The sequence below is a fragment of the Anabrus simplex genome, chromosome 1 (assembly GCF_040414725.1).
Source record: "Anabrus simplex isolate iqAnaSimp1 chromosome 1, ASM4041472v1, whole genome shotgun sequence".
Lineage (NCBI taxonomy): Eukaryota > Metazoa > Arthropoda > Insecta > Orthoptera > Tettigoniidae > Anabrus > Anabrus simplex.
In genome coordinates, this window is record NC_090265.1 from 1,726,515,893 (window position 1) to 1,726,532,294 (window position 16,402).

Here is a 16,402-nt window from a genome sequence, read left to right on the forward strand (position 1 = left end):
CAAACTACCTCACTCGTCGTCTTGCCTAGTACGCCTCATTTTGGTGCTGTCATTGGTTTTTGCAGTTTCCTTATAACCGCATAACCTTTGGTGGTGCTATTTGAGGATCCAACCAGCCTCTGGGCTGATGACCTAACAGACAGACACTGATATGAGTTATTCGATATACAATACTGTATGTCTAAAATAAGGATATACTTCTATACAAACTGAATTGAGGCTCTTTTTTTTTTGCTAGTTGTTTTACATCGTACCGACACAGAATAGGTCTTACGGCGACGATGGGACAGGAAAGGGCTAGGAGTGGGAAGGAAGCGGCCGTGGCCTTAATTAAGGTACAGCCCCAGCATTTGCCTGGTGTGAAAATGGGAAACCACGGAAAACCATTTTTGGGGCTGCCGACAGTGGGGTTCGAACCTACTATCTCCCGAATACTGGATACTGGCTGCGCTTAAGCGACTGCAGCTATCGAGCTCGGTGAATTGAGGCTTTCAAGGTAAGGGAAGTGAAGTCAAGACATTTCAGATACTACCAAAGGAAGTGTCAATCTAAAGTCAACAAACCATTAATCTTAAAAGCTTGTACCATCAGATTCTTGAAAGATACTTGGAGATATATGTAAAAAGATTATTTTCTTAATAATTATGAATTTATTGGACTTGTACATTAAGATTAGAAAATGAAATCTGTGTACTACTTACTGACAATCCCCCAAATCAACAAAGGTTCCATCTGAATTTCTTCCCCTATTGTTAAGATCAACACCAACATCCTGTAAAAATAATTTTAAAAAATATTTTAGTTATATACAAACACAGAAGTTCCACTCTACTAAACTTCCTTGAATATTTTTCAACGAGGCAAACAATTGGCAACCATAAGACTCATTGCTGAGAATGTCACTGTTTCTGTTAAGTTGAGATAATTTCCTATGAAGTACGTCCACGGATGATGGAGGGTAAGCTGCTATTAAATATTCCTTGTTAATATTAGTACTAGTCATTTTTGCCAGTGTTGCAACAACAACTCAAGGATAAGAACTAATGAACTCTCAAATAACAACACCTCTTTACAGTGCAATAATGCACAACAGACTACCAAGTACGATGGGAGGAGATATGGAGGGTAGGGAACTTATGGTTCAAGTCGCATAATGCGAATCACAAAACTGGACAGCATCACCCATTGAGTTAATGATGACTGCCCCAGTCGTATGCTTTACCCTATTCCTCTCTGACTGTCATACCACTTGTGTCAAATACTGTGATATGTGAAAGCGAAAGCTTCACTGTATGTTCCACTGGTACGACAGGAGTCGTGCGGATGTCATAAAACAGAAGTCCCTATGTGTGCAAGAGCCCTTACTTGGATAGATTTACAGTGATGAAGGGAGGTGAAGGACTGGATCTGGAAAGGCATTTGCCTGCTGTGAAAAACGGGCAACCATGGACAACCATCTACAGGATAACTGATGGAGAAATTCAAACCCAGCATATCCCGATCTCAAGTTTACAGCAATGTGACTTGCTCATCACAGTCAGCACGCTCGGTCGAAAATGAAAAGTGTCTCAAAAAGTACATAACCTGGCAGGGGACAGGCGTTTCAATAACTAAAGAAAAAATAATCTCACTGCATTCCCTGAGAAGAACGTTTTCAACTGGGAAGTTTACTGCTGCAGACACGTGGCAGCAATTGAGAAGGAGCATTGGAAAAGAGATGGCATCATGGAAGTAGCGGTTGAAAATCTGGTAATCGATGTGAACGATGAGTCAAAAATGAAAAATTTTGATCTCGGATAGAACTCGTAAAAATGCTAGAAAATCAAGTACTGGCACATAAGGTTTTTATGGTTTCTATAAGATGATCATTGCGGGAGAAGAACAGTCATAATAATAATATTATTCTTTCCAGACAGCAACATTTCTTAGTTTAAAACATAATTCCATCACTAGATAGAAGTATAAAATCCCTGCAGTGAGATGATTATTTGTTCTACAGTTTGCATTATTGTGGAGCAAATGTTGACAACCATGGAGATGAAGATGCTTCGATGGTCCATGGGGCTGACTCGATGTGACCACATAAGGAACATGGACGTCTGGCAAAGGTTTGGTGTCGCGCCCATCATAGACAAAGTGAGGGAAGCCCGTCTCCGCTGGTACGGCCACGTCATGAGAAAACAGGACGACTCAGTTGCCAAAACAGCGCTCCACATCAACCCAGAGGGAACAAGACCACGAGGAAGACCAGCAAAAAGATGGACTGACAACATCAAGGCAGACATGCACAGTGTTGGCTTAACACCAGAAGATGTTAATGACAGACAGAAATGGAGGAGATGTAGCAAAGCAGCAGACCCTGCAAGTCGGGATTAATGCTAAGAAAGAGAGAGTTTACATTATTGTCCAAAATGCAGTGGAGAAAAAAATTACATTTTCATTTAATTTTAGCCAACTGATAATATATTTTTGTAATTTGCAATCTGTACAAAACCTGTTGTTTTTTCACCTAATTCTTTCCTTTATTTTCTCCTCAACCATATGATGTACATAACAATATCATAAGTTATGAATTTCATTATGGTCCGTATTGACAATTGATCACTATCAACTATAATCAGAGACGAAAAAAAGGAAGAGGTCCAATTCTTTGAAAACTGATGGTATTCATAAAAGAAAGGGAGGGGCCATGAAGGGTATGAAAATTAGACATTCTCTACGCCTTGCAAACCTGATACCACTGAGCTCGATAGCTGCAGTCGCTTAAGTGCGGCCAGTATCCAGTATTTGGGAGATAGTGGGTTCGAACCCCACTGTCGGCAGCCCTGAAGATGGTTTTCCGTGGTTTCCCATTTTCATACCAGGCAAATGCTGGGGCTGTACCTTAATTAAGGCCACCTTCCCACTCCTAGCCCTTTCCTGTCCCATCGTTGCCATGAGACCTATCTGGGCCGGGCTGAGTGGCTCAGACGGTTAAGGCGCTGGCCTTCTGACCCCAACTTGGCAGGTTCGATTCTGGCTCAGCCCGGTGGTATTTGAAGGTGCTCAAATACGACGGCCTTGTGCCGGTAGATTTCTGGCACGTAAAAGAACTCCTGCGAGACTAAATTCCGGCACCTCGGCGTCTCCGAAGACCATAAAAGTAGTTAGTGGGACGTAAAACAAATAACATTATTAGACCTATCTGTGTTGATGCGACGTAAAGCAAAAGAAATACCTGATACCATCAAGAGTGGTAAAGAGGATGATGATAATCTTTCTTTTATAGTCCGTTTACCGGATTGGTTTTCCCCTTGGCTCAGTGAGGGATCCCACCTCTACCACCAGAAAGGCAGTGATCTGGAGCGTGAGACTTTAGATCAGGGAATACAACTCTGGAGGGCCAGTACCTCACCCAGATGACCTTACCTGCTATGCTTAACAGGGGCATTATGGGGGGTGGGGAAGATTAGAAGGGATAGACAAGGAAGAGGGAAGGAAGCGGCCGTGGCCTTATGTTAGGTACCATACTATCCTTTGCCTGGGGGAGAAGTGGGAAACCACAGAAAATGAATTCAAAGATGGCTGAGGGGAGAATAGAATCTCCCTCTACTCAGTTGACCTCCCGAGGCTGAGTGGACCCAATTCCAGCCGTCGTACTACTTTTCATATTTTGTGGCATACCTGGGAATTTAATCCAGGCCTCTAGAGGTGGCAGCTAATCATACTAACCACTTCACCAGATAGGTGGACTAATAATAATATGTTATTTGCTTTACGTCCTACTAACTAACTCCTTACATTTTTTGGAGACGCCTAAGTACCAGAACTTAGTCCTACAGGAGTTCTTTTGCGTGCCAGTAAATCTATCGACATGGGGCTGACGTATTTGAGCACCTTCAAATACCACCGAACTGAGCCAGGATCAAACCTGCCAAGTTGGGGTCAGAAGGAGTGGGCCTCAACCATCTGAGCCACTCAGCCCGGCAGTCGGTACGGATCAAGGGTTGACCAAGACAGGTTGAGGAGGAAAGATGATGGAGAGAAAGCCAACACAAGTAGGTGGAAGGAATACCAGACTTAGCTAGGGGAACTGTGGTCAATAACACAAGCTTTCAAGCAACTGGTCGCCTTTTAGTCACCTCTTACAACAGGCAGGGGATACTGTCTATGTTAATATGATGTCCCCATTCGCAGGAGGAATCAGGAAGCTGAGACAATGATTGAAGGAGTGCAGCTATGCCAGTCAGACATACAGTCTTATGTGGAACTGTATGAAATATTCTTTACCAACGACCCAAATCATAAACTATACACCAAATGTTTTGATTTTGAAAACGAATGAACTATTATTGATTTTTTAAATCTAGCGGTACCGGGCAAGTTGGCCGTGCGCATAGAGGCGCGCGGTTGTGAGCTTGCATCCGGGAGATAGTAGGTTCGAATCCCACTATCGGCAGCCCTGAAGATGGTTTTCCGTGGCTTCCCATTTTCACACCAGGCAAATGCTGGGGCTGTACCATAATTAAGGCCACGGCCGCTTCCTTCCAACTCCTAGGCCTTCCCTATCCCATCGTCGCCATAAGACCTGTCTGTGTCGGTGCGACGTAAAGCCCATAGCAAAAAATAAAAAATCTAGCGGTAAATTATCTATTCTGTTGATTATATATGTTTTGTTGTATATGCTAGGGTGAATACAAGATTGCTGTTATGATGATGTGATGTCAGAACTATACTATCACCCCTGTGGGTGGGGGCAGTAGGATACACCCACGGTATCCCTGCCTGTTGTAAGAGGCGACTAAAGGAGGGCCCCTGGGATCTTCTTAGCTGAGTTCTGGCATTCCTCTCACTTACTTGTGCCAGGCTCCTCATTTTCATCTATCCTATCTGACCTCCCTTTGACAACTCTTGTTCTTTTCTGACAACAATGGTATAAGAACATTCAGTGCCTAGGGAGTTTTTAATTTTCATGTCTTTCATGGGCCTTGTCATTCTTTGGCCAATACCTTCAATTTTTGAAATGTCGGATCCCTTCCATTTCTTCCCTCTAATTATAGTTAACAGAAGATGGTTACCTAACTGTACTTCCTCTTAAAATAATAATCACCACAACCACCGCCCACTTCAATGTCTTACCACTTGAGTTATCTCAGTTATGGACATTACAGTAAAAGGAGGGATCGGCAATCTACTGATGATCTAATAAAAACATAATTGTATACTTATTTCAATTACTATGCAAGTTGCAATGATGCTTGTAATACAGTACTTTTCCTAATAAATGAATGGCCAGCACAGTGGTTCAGAGGTTTGGTTCCTTGCAAGCTGGAATTTTTTAAACATTTGGTTACCTAATTCTTCTAGTTTGGGGAACAGATGTTTGTGATTGTTTTAATACATATCTTCATTTACATACAACATACCACAACTGCTGCAGAAACACACAAAACTGAATACATCACTTTACATAGGTTTGGCATCAGAAAGGGCACCTGGCTACATAATTAGGCTTAACTGACCCATGAAGATTGGGAAAATAAGGCTAGGAACAAAAAAAAAGAAGTACTTTATGATTTTTAAAAAGTGTTGAAAATGCACATTCAAGTGAAAAATATACATTTATCGAAGCTCTGAATCCTAATCATTGTGTTAACAAGTGTATAAGTATAAGCACTAGGTCAGTGTGGAAATAAAGAAGGTAACTTAACTGTCAATCCAATTTTTGATCTTTTGATTCATTGTGGTCTAGTGTTGATCACATGTACCTATGATTCCTCTGAGAGATATAGCAACCTAATTCCAGTGCCACCACCCATGTCTGAGGAAAAGATTTATAGAGACATGTTCCGAAGCACGGTCAAGAAGATGACACAATAATTATTGGAGGAACAGAGCTATGCTACAATAACTGAAATTATTAGGGGTCCTCCTATTCAACACAAAGACATATATTAATGTGAATAGATCACATGCTGTTCACATGAGGTACTAGTTACGACAGTTAACTTGTGCCATCATCAGCCAACAAGTCAAATCAGGCAAACACAAACACTTTAAGGGCCGATTGTATAAACCGTTTGATCTTAGATCAGAGACAAAATTGATCTAGGTTCACTCAAAACTCGTACATTTGTATTGTATAAACATTATTCTGAGATCAATTCGCACTGAACTACGATCAACTTTGACTGGAGAAATTTCTCCGATCAATTCTTTGATCTAAGTTCATGGAATTGTTTTCTGCTTGAGATACAAGAACAGCTGAGTGTTAATAAAATATTACCTGTGTTTTTTACGATGTGTGTGTGTTGAGTCATCAGTCCATAGACTGGTATGATGCAGCCCTCCACGCCACCCTATCCTGTGCTAACCTTTTCATTTCTACGTAACTATTGCATCCTACATCTGCTCTAATCTGTTTGTCATATTCATACCTTGGTCTACCCCTACCGTTCTTACCACCTACACTTCCTTCAAAAACCAACTGAACAAGTCCTGGGTGTCTTAAGATGTGTCCTATCATTCTCTCTCTTCTTCTCGTCAAATTTAGCCAAATCGATCTCCTCTCACCAATTCGATTCAGTATCTCTTCATTCGTGATTCGATCTATCCATCTCACCTTCAGCATTCTTCTGTAACACCACATTTCAAAAGCTTCTATTCTCTTTCTTTCTGAGCTAGTTACCGTCCCTGTTTCACTTCCATACAATACCACGCTCCACACGAAAGTCTTCAAAAACATCTTTCTAATTCCGATATCAATGTTTGAAGTGAGCAAATTTCTTTTCTTAAGAAAGCTCTTCCTTGCTTGTGCTAGTCTGCATTTTATGTCCTCCTTACTTCTGCCATCGTTAGTTATTTTACTACCCAAGTAACAATATTCATCTACTTCCTGTAAGACTTCGTTTCCTAATCTAATATTTCCTACATCACCTGCCTTCGTTCGACTGCACTCCATTACTTTTGTTTTGGACTTATTTATTTTCATCTTGTACTCCTTACCCAAGACTTCATCCATACCATTCAGCAACTTCTGGAGATCTTCTGCAGTCTCAGATAGAATGACAATTTCATCGGCAAATCTCAAGGTTTTGATTTCCTCCCCTTGGACTGTGATTCTCTTTACAAATTTCTCTTTGATTTCCTTTACTGCCTGTTTTATGTAAACATTGAAAAGGAGAGGGGACAAACTGCAGCCTTGCCTCACTCCTTTCTGGATTGCTGCTTCTTTTTCAAAGCCCTCGATTCTTATCACTGCACACTGATTTTTATACAGGTTGTAGATAATTCTTCGTTCTCGGTATCTGATCCCTATCATCTTCAGAATCATAAATAGCTTGTTCCAATCAACATTATCGAATGCCTTTTCTAGATCTACGAATGCCATGTACGTGGGCTTGTCCTTCTTGATTCGATCCTCTAAGATCAAACGTAAAGTCAGGATTGCTTCACGTGTTCCTACATATCTTCTGAAGCCAAATTGATCTTCTCCCAACTCAGCTTCAACTTGTTTCTCCATTCTTCTGTAAATAATACGTGTTAAAATTTTGCAGGCATGAGATACTAAACTAATGGTGCGGTAGTCTTCACACCTGTCAGCACCGGCTTTCTTGGGAATAGGTATAACAACATTCTGCCGAAAATCGGATGGGACTTCTCCTGTCTCATACATCCTGCACACTAAATGAAATAACCTTTCCATGCTGGTTTCTCCTAAGGCAGTCAGTAATTCAGAGGGAATATCATGAATTCCAGGTGCCTTGTTCCTATTTAGGTCACTCACAGCTCTGTCAAACTCTGACCTCAAAATTGGGTCTCCCATTTCATCAGCATCAACAGCCTCTTCATGTTCCAGAACCAAATTATCTACATCGTTACCTTGATACAACTGTTGGATATGCTCCTGCCATCTTTCTGCTTTGTCTTCTTTCCCTAGAAGTGGCTTTCCATCTGAGCTCTTAATATTCATGCACCTAGATTTCCTTTCTCCAAAGGTTTCCTTGATTTTCCTGTATGCAGCATCTACCTTTCCCAGGACCGTACAGCCTTCGACATCCTTGCACTTCTCCTTCAGCCATTCTTCTTTAGCTACCTTGCACTTTCTATCCACTTGATTCTTTAATCGCCTGTAATCTTTTCTGCCCTCTTCATTTCTAGCATTCTTGTATTTTCGTCGTTCATCAATCAGGTCTAGTATCTCCTGAGTTATCCACGGATTCTTAGTTTATCTTTTCTTCCTTCCTAACATTTCTTCAGCAGCCCTACTGACTTCACTTTTCATGACTCTCCACTCTTCCTCTATTGTGTTCCCTTCAGCCTTTTCATTTAGTCCTTGTGCAACATGTTCCTTGAAACAATCCATCACACTCTTTTCTTTCAACTTGTCTAGATCCCATCTTTTTGCATTCTTTCCTTTCTTCAATTTCTTCAACTTCAGATGGCATTTCATGACCAACAAGTTGTGGTCAGAGTCCACGTCTGCTCCTGGGAAAGTTTTGCAATCCAACACCTGGTTTCTGAATCTCTGCCTGATCATAATGAAGTCTATTTGATACCTTCCAGCGTCTCCAGGTCTCGTCCACGTATACAGCCGTCGTTTGTGGTGTTTGAACCAAGTATTGGCAAGGACTAAATTATGATCAGTGCAGAATTCAACCAGTCGACTTCCTCTTTCATTGCTTTGTCCCAATCCAAATTCTCCTACTGTACTACCTTCTCTTCCTTGGCCTACCACTGCATTCCAGTCTCCCATCACAATTAGATTCTCGTCACTTTTTACGTATTGTATTAAATCTTCTACCTCCTCATATATTCTTTCAATTTCTTCATCATCCGCTGAACTAGTAGGCATATAGACCTGCAGTATTGTGGTGGGCATTGGTTTGGTGTCTATCTTGACGACAATAATTCTTTCACTATGCTGCTCATAGTAGCTTATCCGCTGCCCTATTTTCTTATTCATTATTAAACCAACTCCTGCATTTCCCCTGTTTGATTTCGTGTTGATAATTCGGTAGTCGCCTGACAAAAAATCCTGTTCTTCCTGCCAACGTACTTCACTTATACCAACTACATCTAACTTTAGCCTATCCATCTCCCTTTTCAGATTCTCTAACCTACCACAACGATTCAAACTTCTAACATTCCACGCTCCGACTCGCAGAATGTCAGTATCCATCTTCCTGATGATCGCCCCCTCTCGTGTAGTCCCCACCCGTTGATCCGAATGGGGGAATATTTTACCCGGGAGGAAGCCATCATCAGTACATCATTCATACAGAGAGAGCTGCATGTCCTCGGGAGGTAGTTACGGCTGTAGTTTCCCATTGCTTTCAGCCGTGTAGCAGTATCAACACAGCTAAGCCATGTTGAGTATTATTACAAGGCCGTATCAGTCAATCATCTAGACTGCCGCCCTTGCAACTACCGAAAGGCTGCTACCCCCCTTTCGATGAACCATTCGTTAGTCTGGTCTCTCAACAGATACCCATCCGATATGGTTGCACCTGCGGCTCGGCTATCTGCATCATTGGGACACGCAAGCCTCCTCACCGCGGCAAGGTCACATGGTTCGCAGAGGAGGTTTTTTACGATAAATGGTTTTAAAAAAAAAACACTAAAGTCTAACCTCATACATTGCTAGCTATAGTTGTCCGTATATAGGCAATGTTACGCTTCTTTTATCACTGCAGTGTAATGTAATAATTTTGTAACATTACCTCGATACATTGCTTACGTTATTATATTATCTCGTTCGTATTTTACAGATGTCTGATTACTCTGATTTCTCAGATATATCTTCCGATGATGTTGAAAATGATGAATTTCATCGGGCTCCCCGTGTTTTCTGTGAAAGAGGAAATCCAGTGGAAGAATTAAGTGATAAGAAATTTAAACTGAGGTATCACTTGGGAAAAGATACAGTGGAACAGCTAGAACTCAGGTTGCGTGATAATCTAGTTAAACCTACCAAGAGAAACAAACCTTTGTCTAAAAATCACATGTTGTTACTAACTTTTGAGATTCTTTGCCACGGGAAGTTTTCAGTTACTCGCTGGTGATTTACTGCATGTAGATGCAGCGACAGTCTGCAGAGCCATTCATCGCGTATCCAATCTTATAGCTGCACTGAAACACGAGTTCATCAAAATGCTTTCCGAACAAATTGACGCGAGGAAAACCATGCGTGATTTTTTTTATGCAAAACACTTCCCTGGTGTTATAGGCTCTATAGATTGTACCCACATACCTATAATATCTCCTGGGGGCGAAAACGCAGAAGTTTATAGGAATCGCCATGGGTGGTTTTCATTAAATATTCTGGTTATTTGTGATGCTAGGCCCAGGACCCTAAATATTGTAGCAAGATGGCCAGGATCTGCTCACGATAGCAATATTTTTATTCATTCACGAGTGCATGCTCAGTTCGAAACAGGCGACTTTCCAGAAGGCATACTCCTGGGAGACAATGGCTACCAGTGTTGTCGTTACCTGCTGACTCCAGTACTTCATGCCCAAACAGCTGCAGAGCGAGCTTATAATCAAGCCCATAAAGCAACCAGGTCAGCAATAGAAAGAACATTTGCGGTTGTGAAAAGACTGTTCCCTTGTCTCAGTGTGGGGCTAAGAGTGAAGTTAGCTTGTGTTCCAGTAATCATAGTTGCAGCATTCGTCTTGCAGTAAATGCAGTAGATGAGGTCCTTGAAAGAGATGAGGCTGTGTTCGCTGCAAGAAGAGCATTCGAAGAAATTCCAGTACCTGCTGCAAATGACGTTCATGGAAGAGAAAACACTGCTATAAGGGCAGCAATTATTAATAATGTATTTAGGTAACAATATTTACAAAAAATTTACAGTTGGAATCGCCATGAGTGGTTTTCGTTAAATGTTCAAGTGGGCTTCAGATGGGCTTTGCAAGCCAGTGATGCTAAATCTGGATGTGGCTATTGAGAGGCTTGTGAGCACCAATAGAAGAAATTACATTTTTCCAGGGGAGGGACTTGAACAAAGACCTCCCTGCTGATAGGCTCGGCTCTCCCGTGAATAGGGGCGGTAGAATAACACCCGCGGTATCCTCTGCCTGTCGCAAGAGGTGACTAAAAAGGGGCCCCAGAGGCTCTAAACTTAGGGAACATGGGTGGATGTCTACGGGACCCTTAGCTGAGTCCTGGCATTGCTTCCACTTTTGTCAGGCTCCTCACTTTCATCTATTCTATACGACCTCCCTTGATCAACCCTTGTTCTTTTCCAACCCCAATGGTATTAGAGTTGCAAATCCAAGGGAGTCTTTCATTTCACGCCCTTCGTGACCTTTTTTTTTCTTTGGCTGACAGCTTCATTTTTTTGAAGTGCCGCATCGCTCCCATTTTTTCTCTCTCTGGTTAGTGTTATATAGAGGATGGTTGCCTAGTTGTACCTCCTCTTAAAACAATAATCACCACCACTCGGCCCATAGTAAGCACGCTACGGTACTACGGTGGCATTGGCTAAAACCCACGGAGTGTTAAGGTTTGATGCTCATTGTTCAGCATGGCTCTCAAGCCCGACCAAGCCACGTCCAGATTTAGCAACACCGCCTCGTATAGCCCATTTGAATTCATCCACGCAGCGATCTGATTGGCTAACTTGAGCAGCAGATAAAATGACAATGGCACGAGATATCGACATAAGAGTGAAGTTAGCGTTTCACGTTGTTTCTGACCTCCTGTACACATTTTGATTTGTTGCTTGTCCATTCTTGCAGTTCATTACAAAATGTAATTTGATTCACCAGGCAGGTACAAGGTCAAAAGAAGTATGAAATAACTGCTGCAGATATATTTATACTTAATACGTGGGTACATTACACTTTGTTACAACTCAACATCAAAATGTAAACTTATCATTACATTCACGTAAACCAATAATCTAGAGCGCACAAAATGCACAGTTAGACTATTGCACACAGAACACACATTACATCCATGTTACTTATGTCAGCAAGAAACAAACAGAGCTTTCCTTTGATGAAGCAAACACTGTTGTTTTCACTGATTGTAATATTTAGAATCTGAGTCGTGGAGGAAGGATTGTTTGAATCAGCACATTCGTAAGGAAATAACTTGTGGGACAGAGATTTTGAATGAAGGACCACAACATAAATTGATTTTTTGTTGATCAGTCTTTTGACTATTCCCCACCCCAATCGAGTATAGCATGTCAGCAATGTTTTCCTCCCTAAATAATTTAACTTCAAATACAGATTATGTGTTTGTTTCATTAAACATCGTAACAGTATCTGGTAAAAAAAAATACTACACTCCCTACCTCTTATGGAAGCTTGCTAGAGTTTTAGTTGTTATAGTTATCTTATAGTACCTAAATCTTCTTTTCAATTTTTCTTTTTTTTTTTTACAGTTCAAAAAATATTCTTCATCGGTGAACATTGTCATCATAACATACAGCATCTATATGATACATAGAAAATTACTATACACCACTCATCTAGCTATGACAGCACCAGCACAAAGGGGTTTTGCACACAAGTCATGCTAGAAATGTATTGCCATTCCTTAATAAAACAAGGATTGGGTACTGACAATAAGACAGGCCCTTTGAGCAATACACGACTGAGAATGACACCTTCTAATTTCTCTCCTCACATCCAGTGAGAAGTGGCAGTACGAAATGAAAGGACTAAGGTACTGAATTATTATCAAATAATAATAATAATGAATGCTGTGAAAAGACTTGTTGGTATGTTCGCATTGCACTCTTGTATAATATTTTCACATTGAAATAATTTGTAATACTGTAGATTAGTGCAATTAAACAAATTTTATAAGCATATTACATTTCAAAACATGATAGCTGCAGTCGCTTAAGTGAGGCCGGTATCCAGTATTCGGGAGATAGTGGGTTCGAACCCCACTGTCGGCAGCCCTGAAGATGGTTTTCCATGGTTTCCCATTTTTACACCAGGAAAATGCTGGGGCTGTACCTTAATTAAGGCCATGGACGTTCCTTCCCACTCCTAGCCCTTCCCTATCCCATCATCGCCATAACCCTATCTGTGTCGCTGCGACGTATTTTGAACTTCATGTTCTACTGCTCGTTTCTAACCGTTTAACTCCGGAGCGTACCACTAACTTGCTGTGGAGTACCATGCAGGTTTGTGATGTCATGTGGAATAGAGTGTTCGCATATGATTCCACACTAATCCAAACACAATTATGCTGACAATGATGATGATTTATCATTTAAATAAACAGGTTTACAGTATTTACGCTTCAATTTGGAGTGCAAATGACTCAAAAATGTATTAATGTTATGTAACTAGCACATAATATCTACGTTATGTTAGTATTTCTTAATACATAAAACAGGTTGTCCAGCAGATCATAGACATAGTAGATACTTTGTACTTGTCGAGAGTGCAAGATTTAAGGTGTGTCAACCACATTCTCTTGCTATGAGGGCAATACTAATTTTTACTTTTAGTTAGAAACATGGAAGATACAGGATTGAGGGTTATTTACATATTATCTCTAATATATTCTGTACAACCGTTCAGGTTTTGTACACTGATGACAGCACCCATTAACACTAGTGACATAAAACTCTGTTTCTACGTACGCACATGTTTGTTTAACAAATCATTCCTAATTGTTCCAGTACAGTTTGATACTGAGCTGAGAAGGACTTCAACTGTGCCACAAAAAGTAATGTTTATAAGAGAATCAGTGCTTCTCATATATAAAATATGCACTAACATGCGATGAGGTCAATAATTATTAAAATATAGTACTCATGTATATACTACTACGTATTCAGTCATTTACACAGTGGTTAAAAATCAAATCAAATTTACGGAATGTCTTGTCTCATATACTGCTAACCGCTCTCTTTCATTATCCTTCCACTGATGTGTATTACAAGGACATTTATTTTTGTTTGCTCCAACCTAATGAAATTACTGTCTCTCTTAAGCCCAACCCCTCATCCACATGGGAGGTGGACGATGGCATGAAGTAGGGGATTGCCTGTAGGGGTGATGTACAGCGGGATCTGTGGTGGCTGTGAAAGCCCTACAGGAACTCTGAAAAGTGAAGGCTAACAGGGCTCTGGTGAAGTCCTCAGTGGCAAATGCGTCAGAAAAGGACACCTTTGGAATGGCAAAGCTGGAAGATGAGGCAGCCCTCTTCCCGTGGAGTTTAAAGAAACAAGGGGAAACTCTGCCTTGTGGTGAAAAGGGATCTTCAGGGGCTAAGGGAGACAACCCCTACTGAAAACAGCAAGCTTGGAGGCTCAGGTGGCAGCCCCACCACCAAACTTGTGTTGCTGCGGGCTAATAACTCACACAGCCTTAAATATAGATTATTAAAGAAACCGAAGTGAAACACAACCAGGAAGTTACCTCCAAGATGTATGAATATAACTGCTAAAGCTATTTGTTCTCAACTACGTCAAACCATCTTTCCATCCTGGGAATTGGAGAAGCTAGCTATCCAAAACTTCAAAAATCTGAGGGAAAAAAGAAAAAGGCTGGCTGGCTGAGGTAGTCAGATCAGCTGAACACATACTTTTCGAACGTGAGGCGCTGGGTAGAATCAGACTGTCCACCTAGGACTACCAGGTGAAGAGAGAGAAAAAGTCCAAGAAAACCCAATAAGAACAGCCTGCAGCTTTGTGAAGGGAGCAGGTATATCTAGGCAAGAATGAAGGAAACACATGGTAGCAAAAGATCTTAAGAGGTCGACACTAATTAGGAACTAATATTTAGAGGCCCCATGAATAAAAGAAGAGGGAAGTCGGATATCCGTTTTTCCTTCACTTTTGTTCGCTGCAAGAAAAGCATATGAAGAAATTCAGGTACATGCTGCAAACAACGTTCATGAAAGAGAGAACAATGCTATGAGGATAGCAATTGGCTAGGGGCTTTACGTCGCACCGACACAGATAGGTCTTATGGCGACGATGGGATAGGAAAGGCCTAGGAGTTGGAAGGAAGCGGCCGTGGCCTTAATTAAGGTACAGCCCCAGCATTTGCCTGGTGTGAAAATGGGAAACCACGGAAAACCATTTTCAGGGCTGCCGATAGTGGGATTCGAACCTACTATCTCCCGGATGCAAGCTCACAGCCACGCGCCTCTACGCGCACGGCCAACTCGCCCGGTAGGATAGCAATTATTAATAATGTAATATTTATTAAAGTATACAGTTGAGCTATTGTAAAAAGTGCATAAAACAGTTGTACAACTAACCTAATAATTGCAATACTTTATCTACAACAACAAAAAAGTAAATTTAAATACAAAAGCTTAAAAAAAGTATTTATTTATTTTACAACACTTGCCCTATTAATGTCACTGTGCTATTAAAACTCAGTCTTCCTTGTCCAGGCCTAATTTTATTTTTATCTCTAAAATATCTAACTGTTTCAATTCTTTATCGAGGTTTAAGGTCTCCATTTTCACCCTATGTTCAGCTTGTATACATTCCATTTTCATCTTATGCTCACTTTCCAAACATTCCAATCTTCTTTCATAAAACACTCTCTTCATGTCAAGTACACTGTCCCCAGTCTTCTTTCTCTTCGGTGACCTTGACTTTGTGACTTCAGTACCTGTTTTTGAGGTGGAAGCAGGAGCAGTGTGCAGATCATCTTGTAGGCCCATTGATTTGGAATCAGAAACCTGAAGTAGAAGAAACAAAGATGTGTAGGCCTATTGCTTGACCGACAAATTTAACATATGTTAAAGGGACTAATGTAAGTTTTCTTCACTTCTTCAATACAGGTACTTTCTACAACCTCAGTATGGGCTGGTATATCTTCCAACAGTATGATATGTTCCATCTCCTGCGCTGCAATAGCTTGCGACTCATCTCAGGTAGTGACAAAAATAAACTCATTACCGCCCTGCAACTCTGAAACAAAACAGCAAAGGACTATATAGACTCATCAACAGGAACTTTCTTTGAACAGCAACAGCAAAATTATTTTAGTTTAAAAGGCAGGCGATACAATTATTTAGGTCTCTATAAGATAGCATCTTACACAGTAAAATGCAGCTCACCTGACATAACTTCAGGATGAAAACTGGCATCGTCATCATATGGATTGGCAAGGGGAAAAAATTGTGCCTGCAGGGCAGCAATCAATTTCTGTCCCGTCTCATCCACGGTTGGTTTATTAAAATAACCTCCTCCTGTCTTGTTCAGTTGAATCTTAAAAAATGCATTAGGTTAATATTTGGGTTGTTTTTGATAACAAAATAACATTTCCATAATATATTTTATAACTTACCATATCATGGGCAAATGCTTCCTTCGTTCTCTTTTTTATATTCTCGTAACACAACTTTAATGTTTGCCAAGACCGATTAGGCCGATGTATGTTATGAGAATTGAAATCTGTAGCAACATTTCTTCCACGCATCCTG

At 40.9% G+C, this 16,402-nt stretch overlaps 1 protein-coding gene across 6 annotated transcripts in view; it reads right to left on the reverse strand.

Moving 5' to 3' along the window:
* Positions 1 to 16,402, reverse strand: part of LOC136882361 (zinc finger protein 266) — a 123,904-nt gene that overhangs the window by 78,100 nt on the left and 29,402 nt on the right. For all 6 annotated transcript variants that reach the window (XM_068229582.1, XM_067155000.2, XM_068229581.1 and 3 more), the window contains one exon: positions 702 to 772. In XM_068229582.1, the coding sequence (XP_068085683.1) occupies positions 702 to 772 (71 nt within the window). The remainder of the gene's footprint in view (positions 1 to 701; positions 773 to 16,402) is intronic.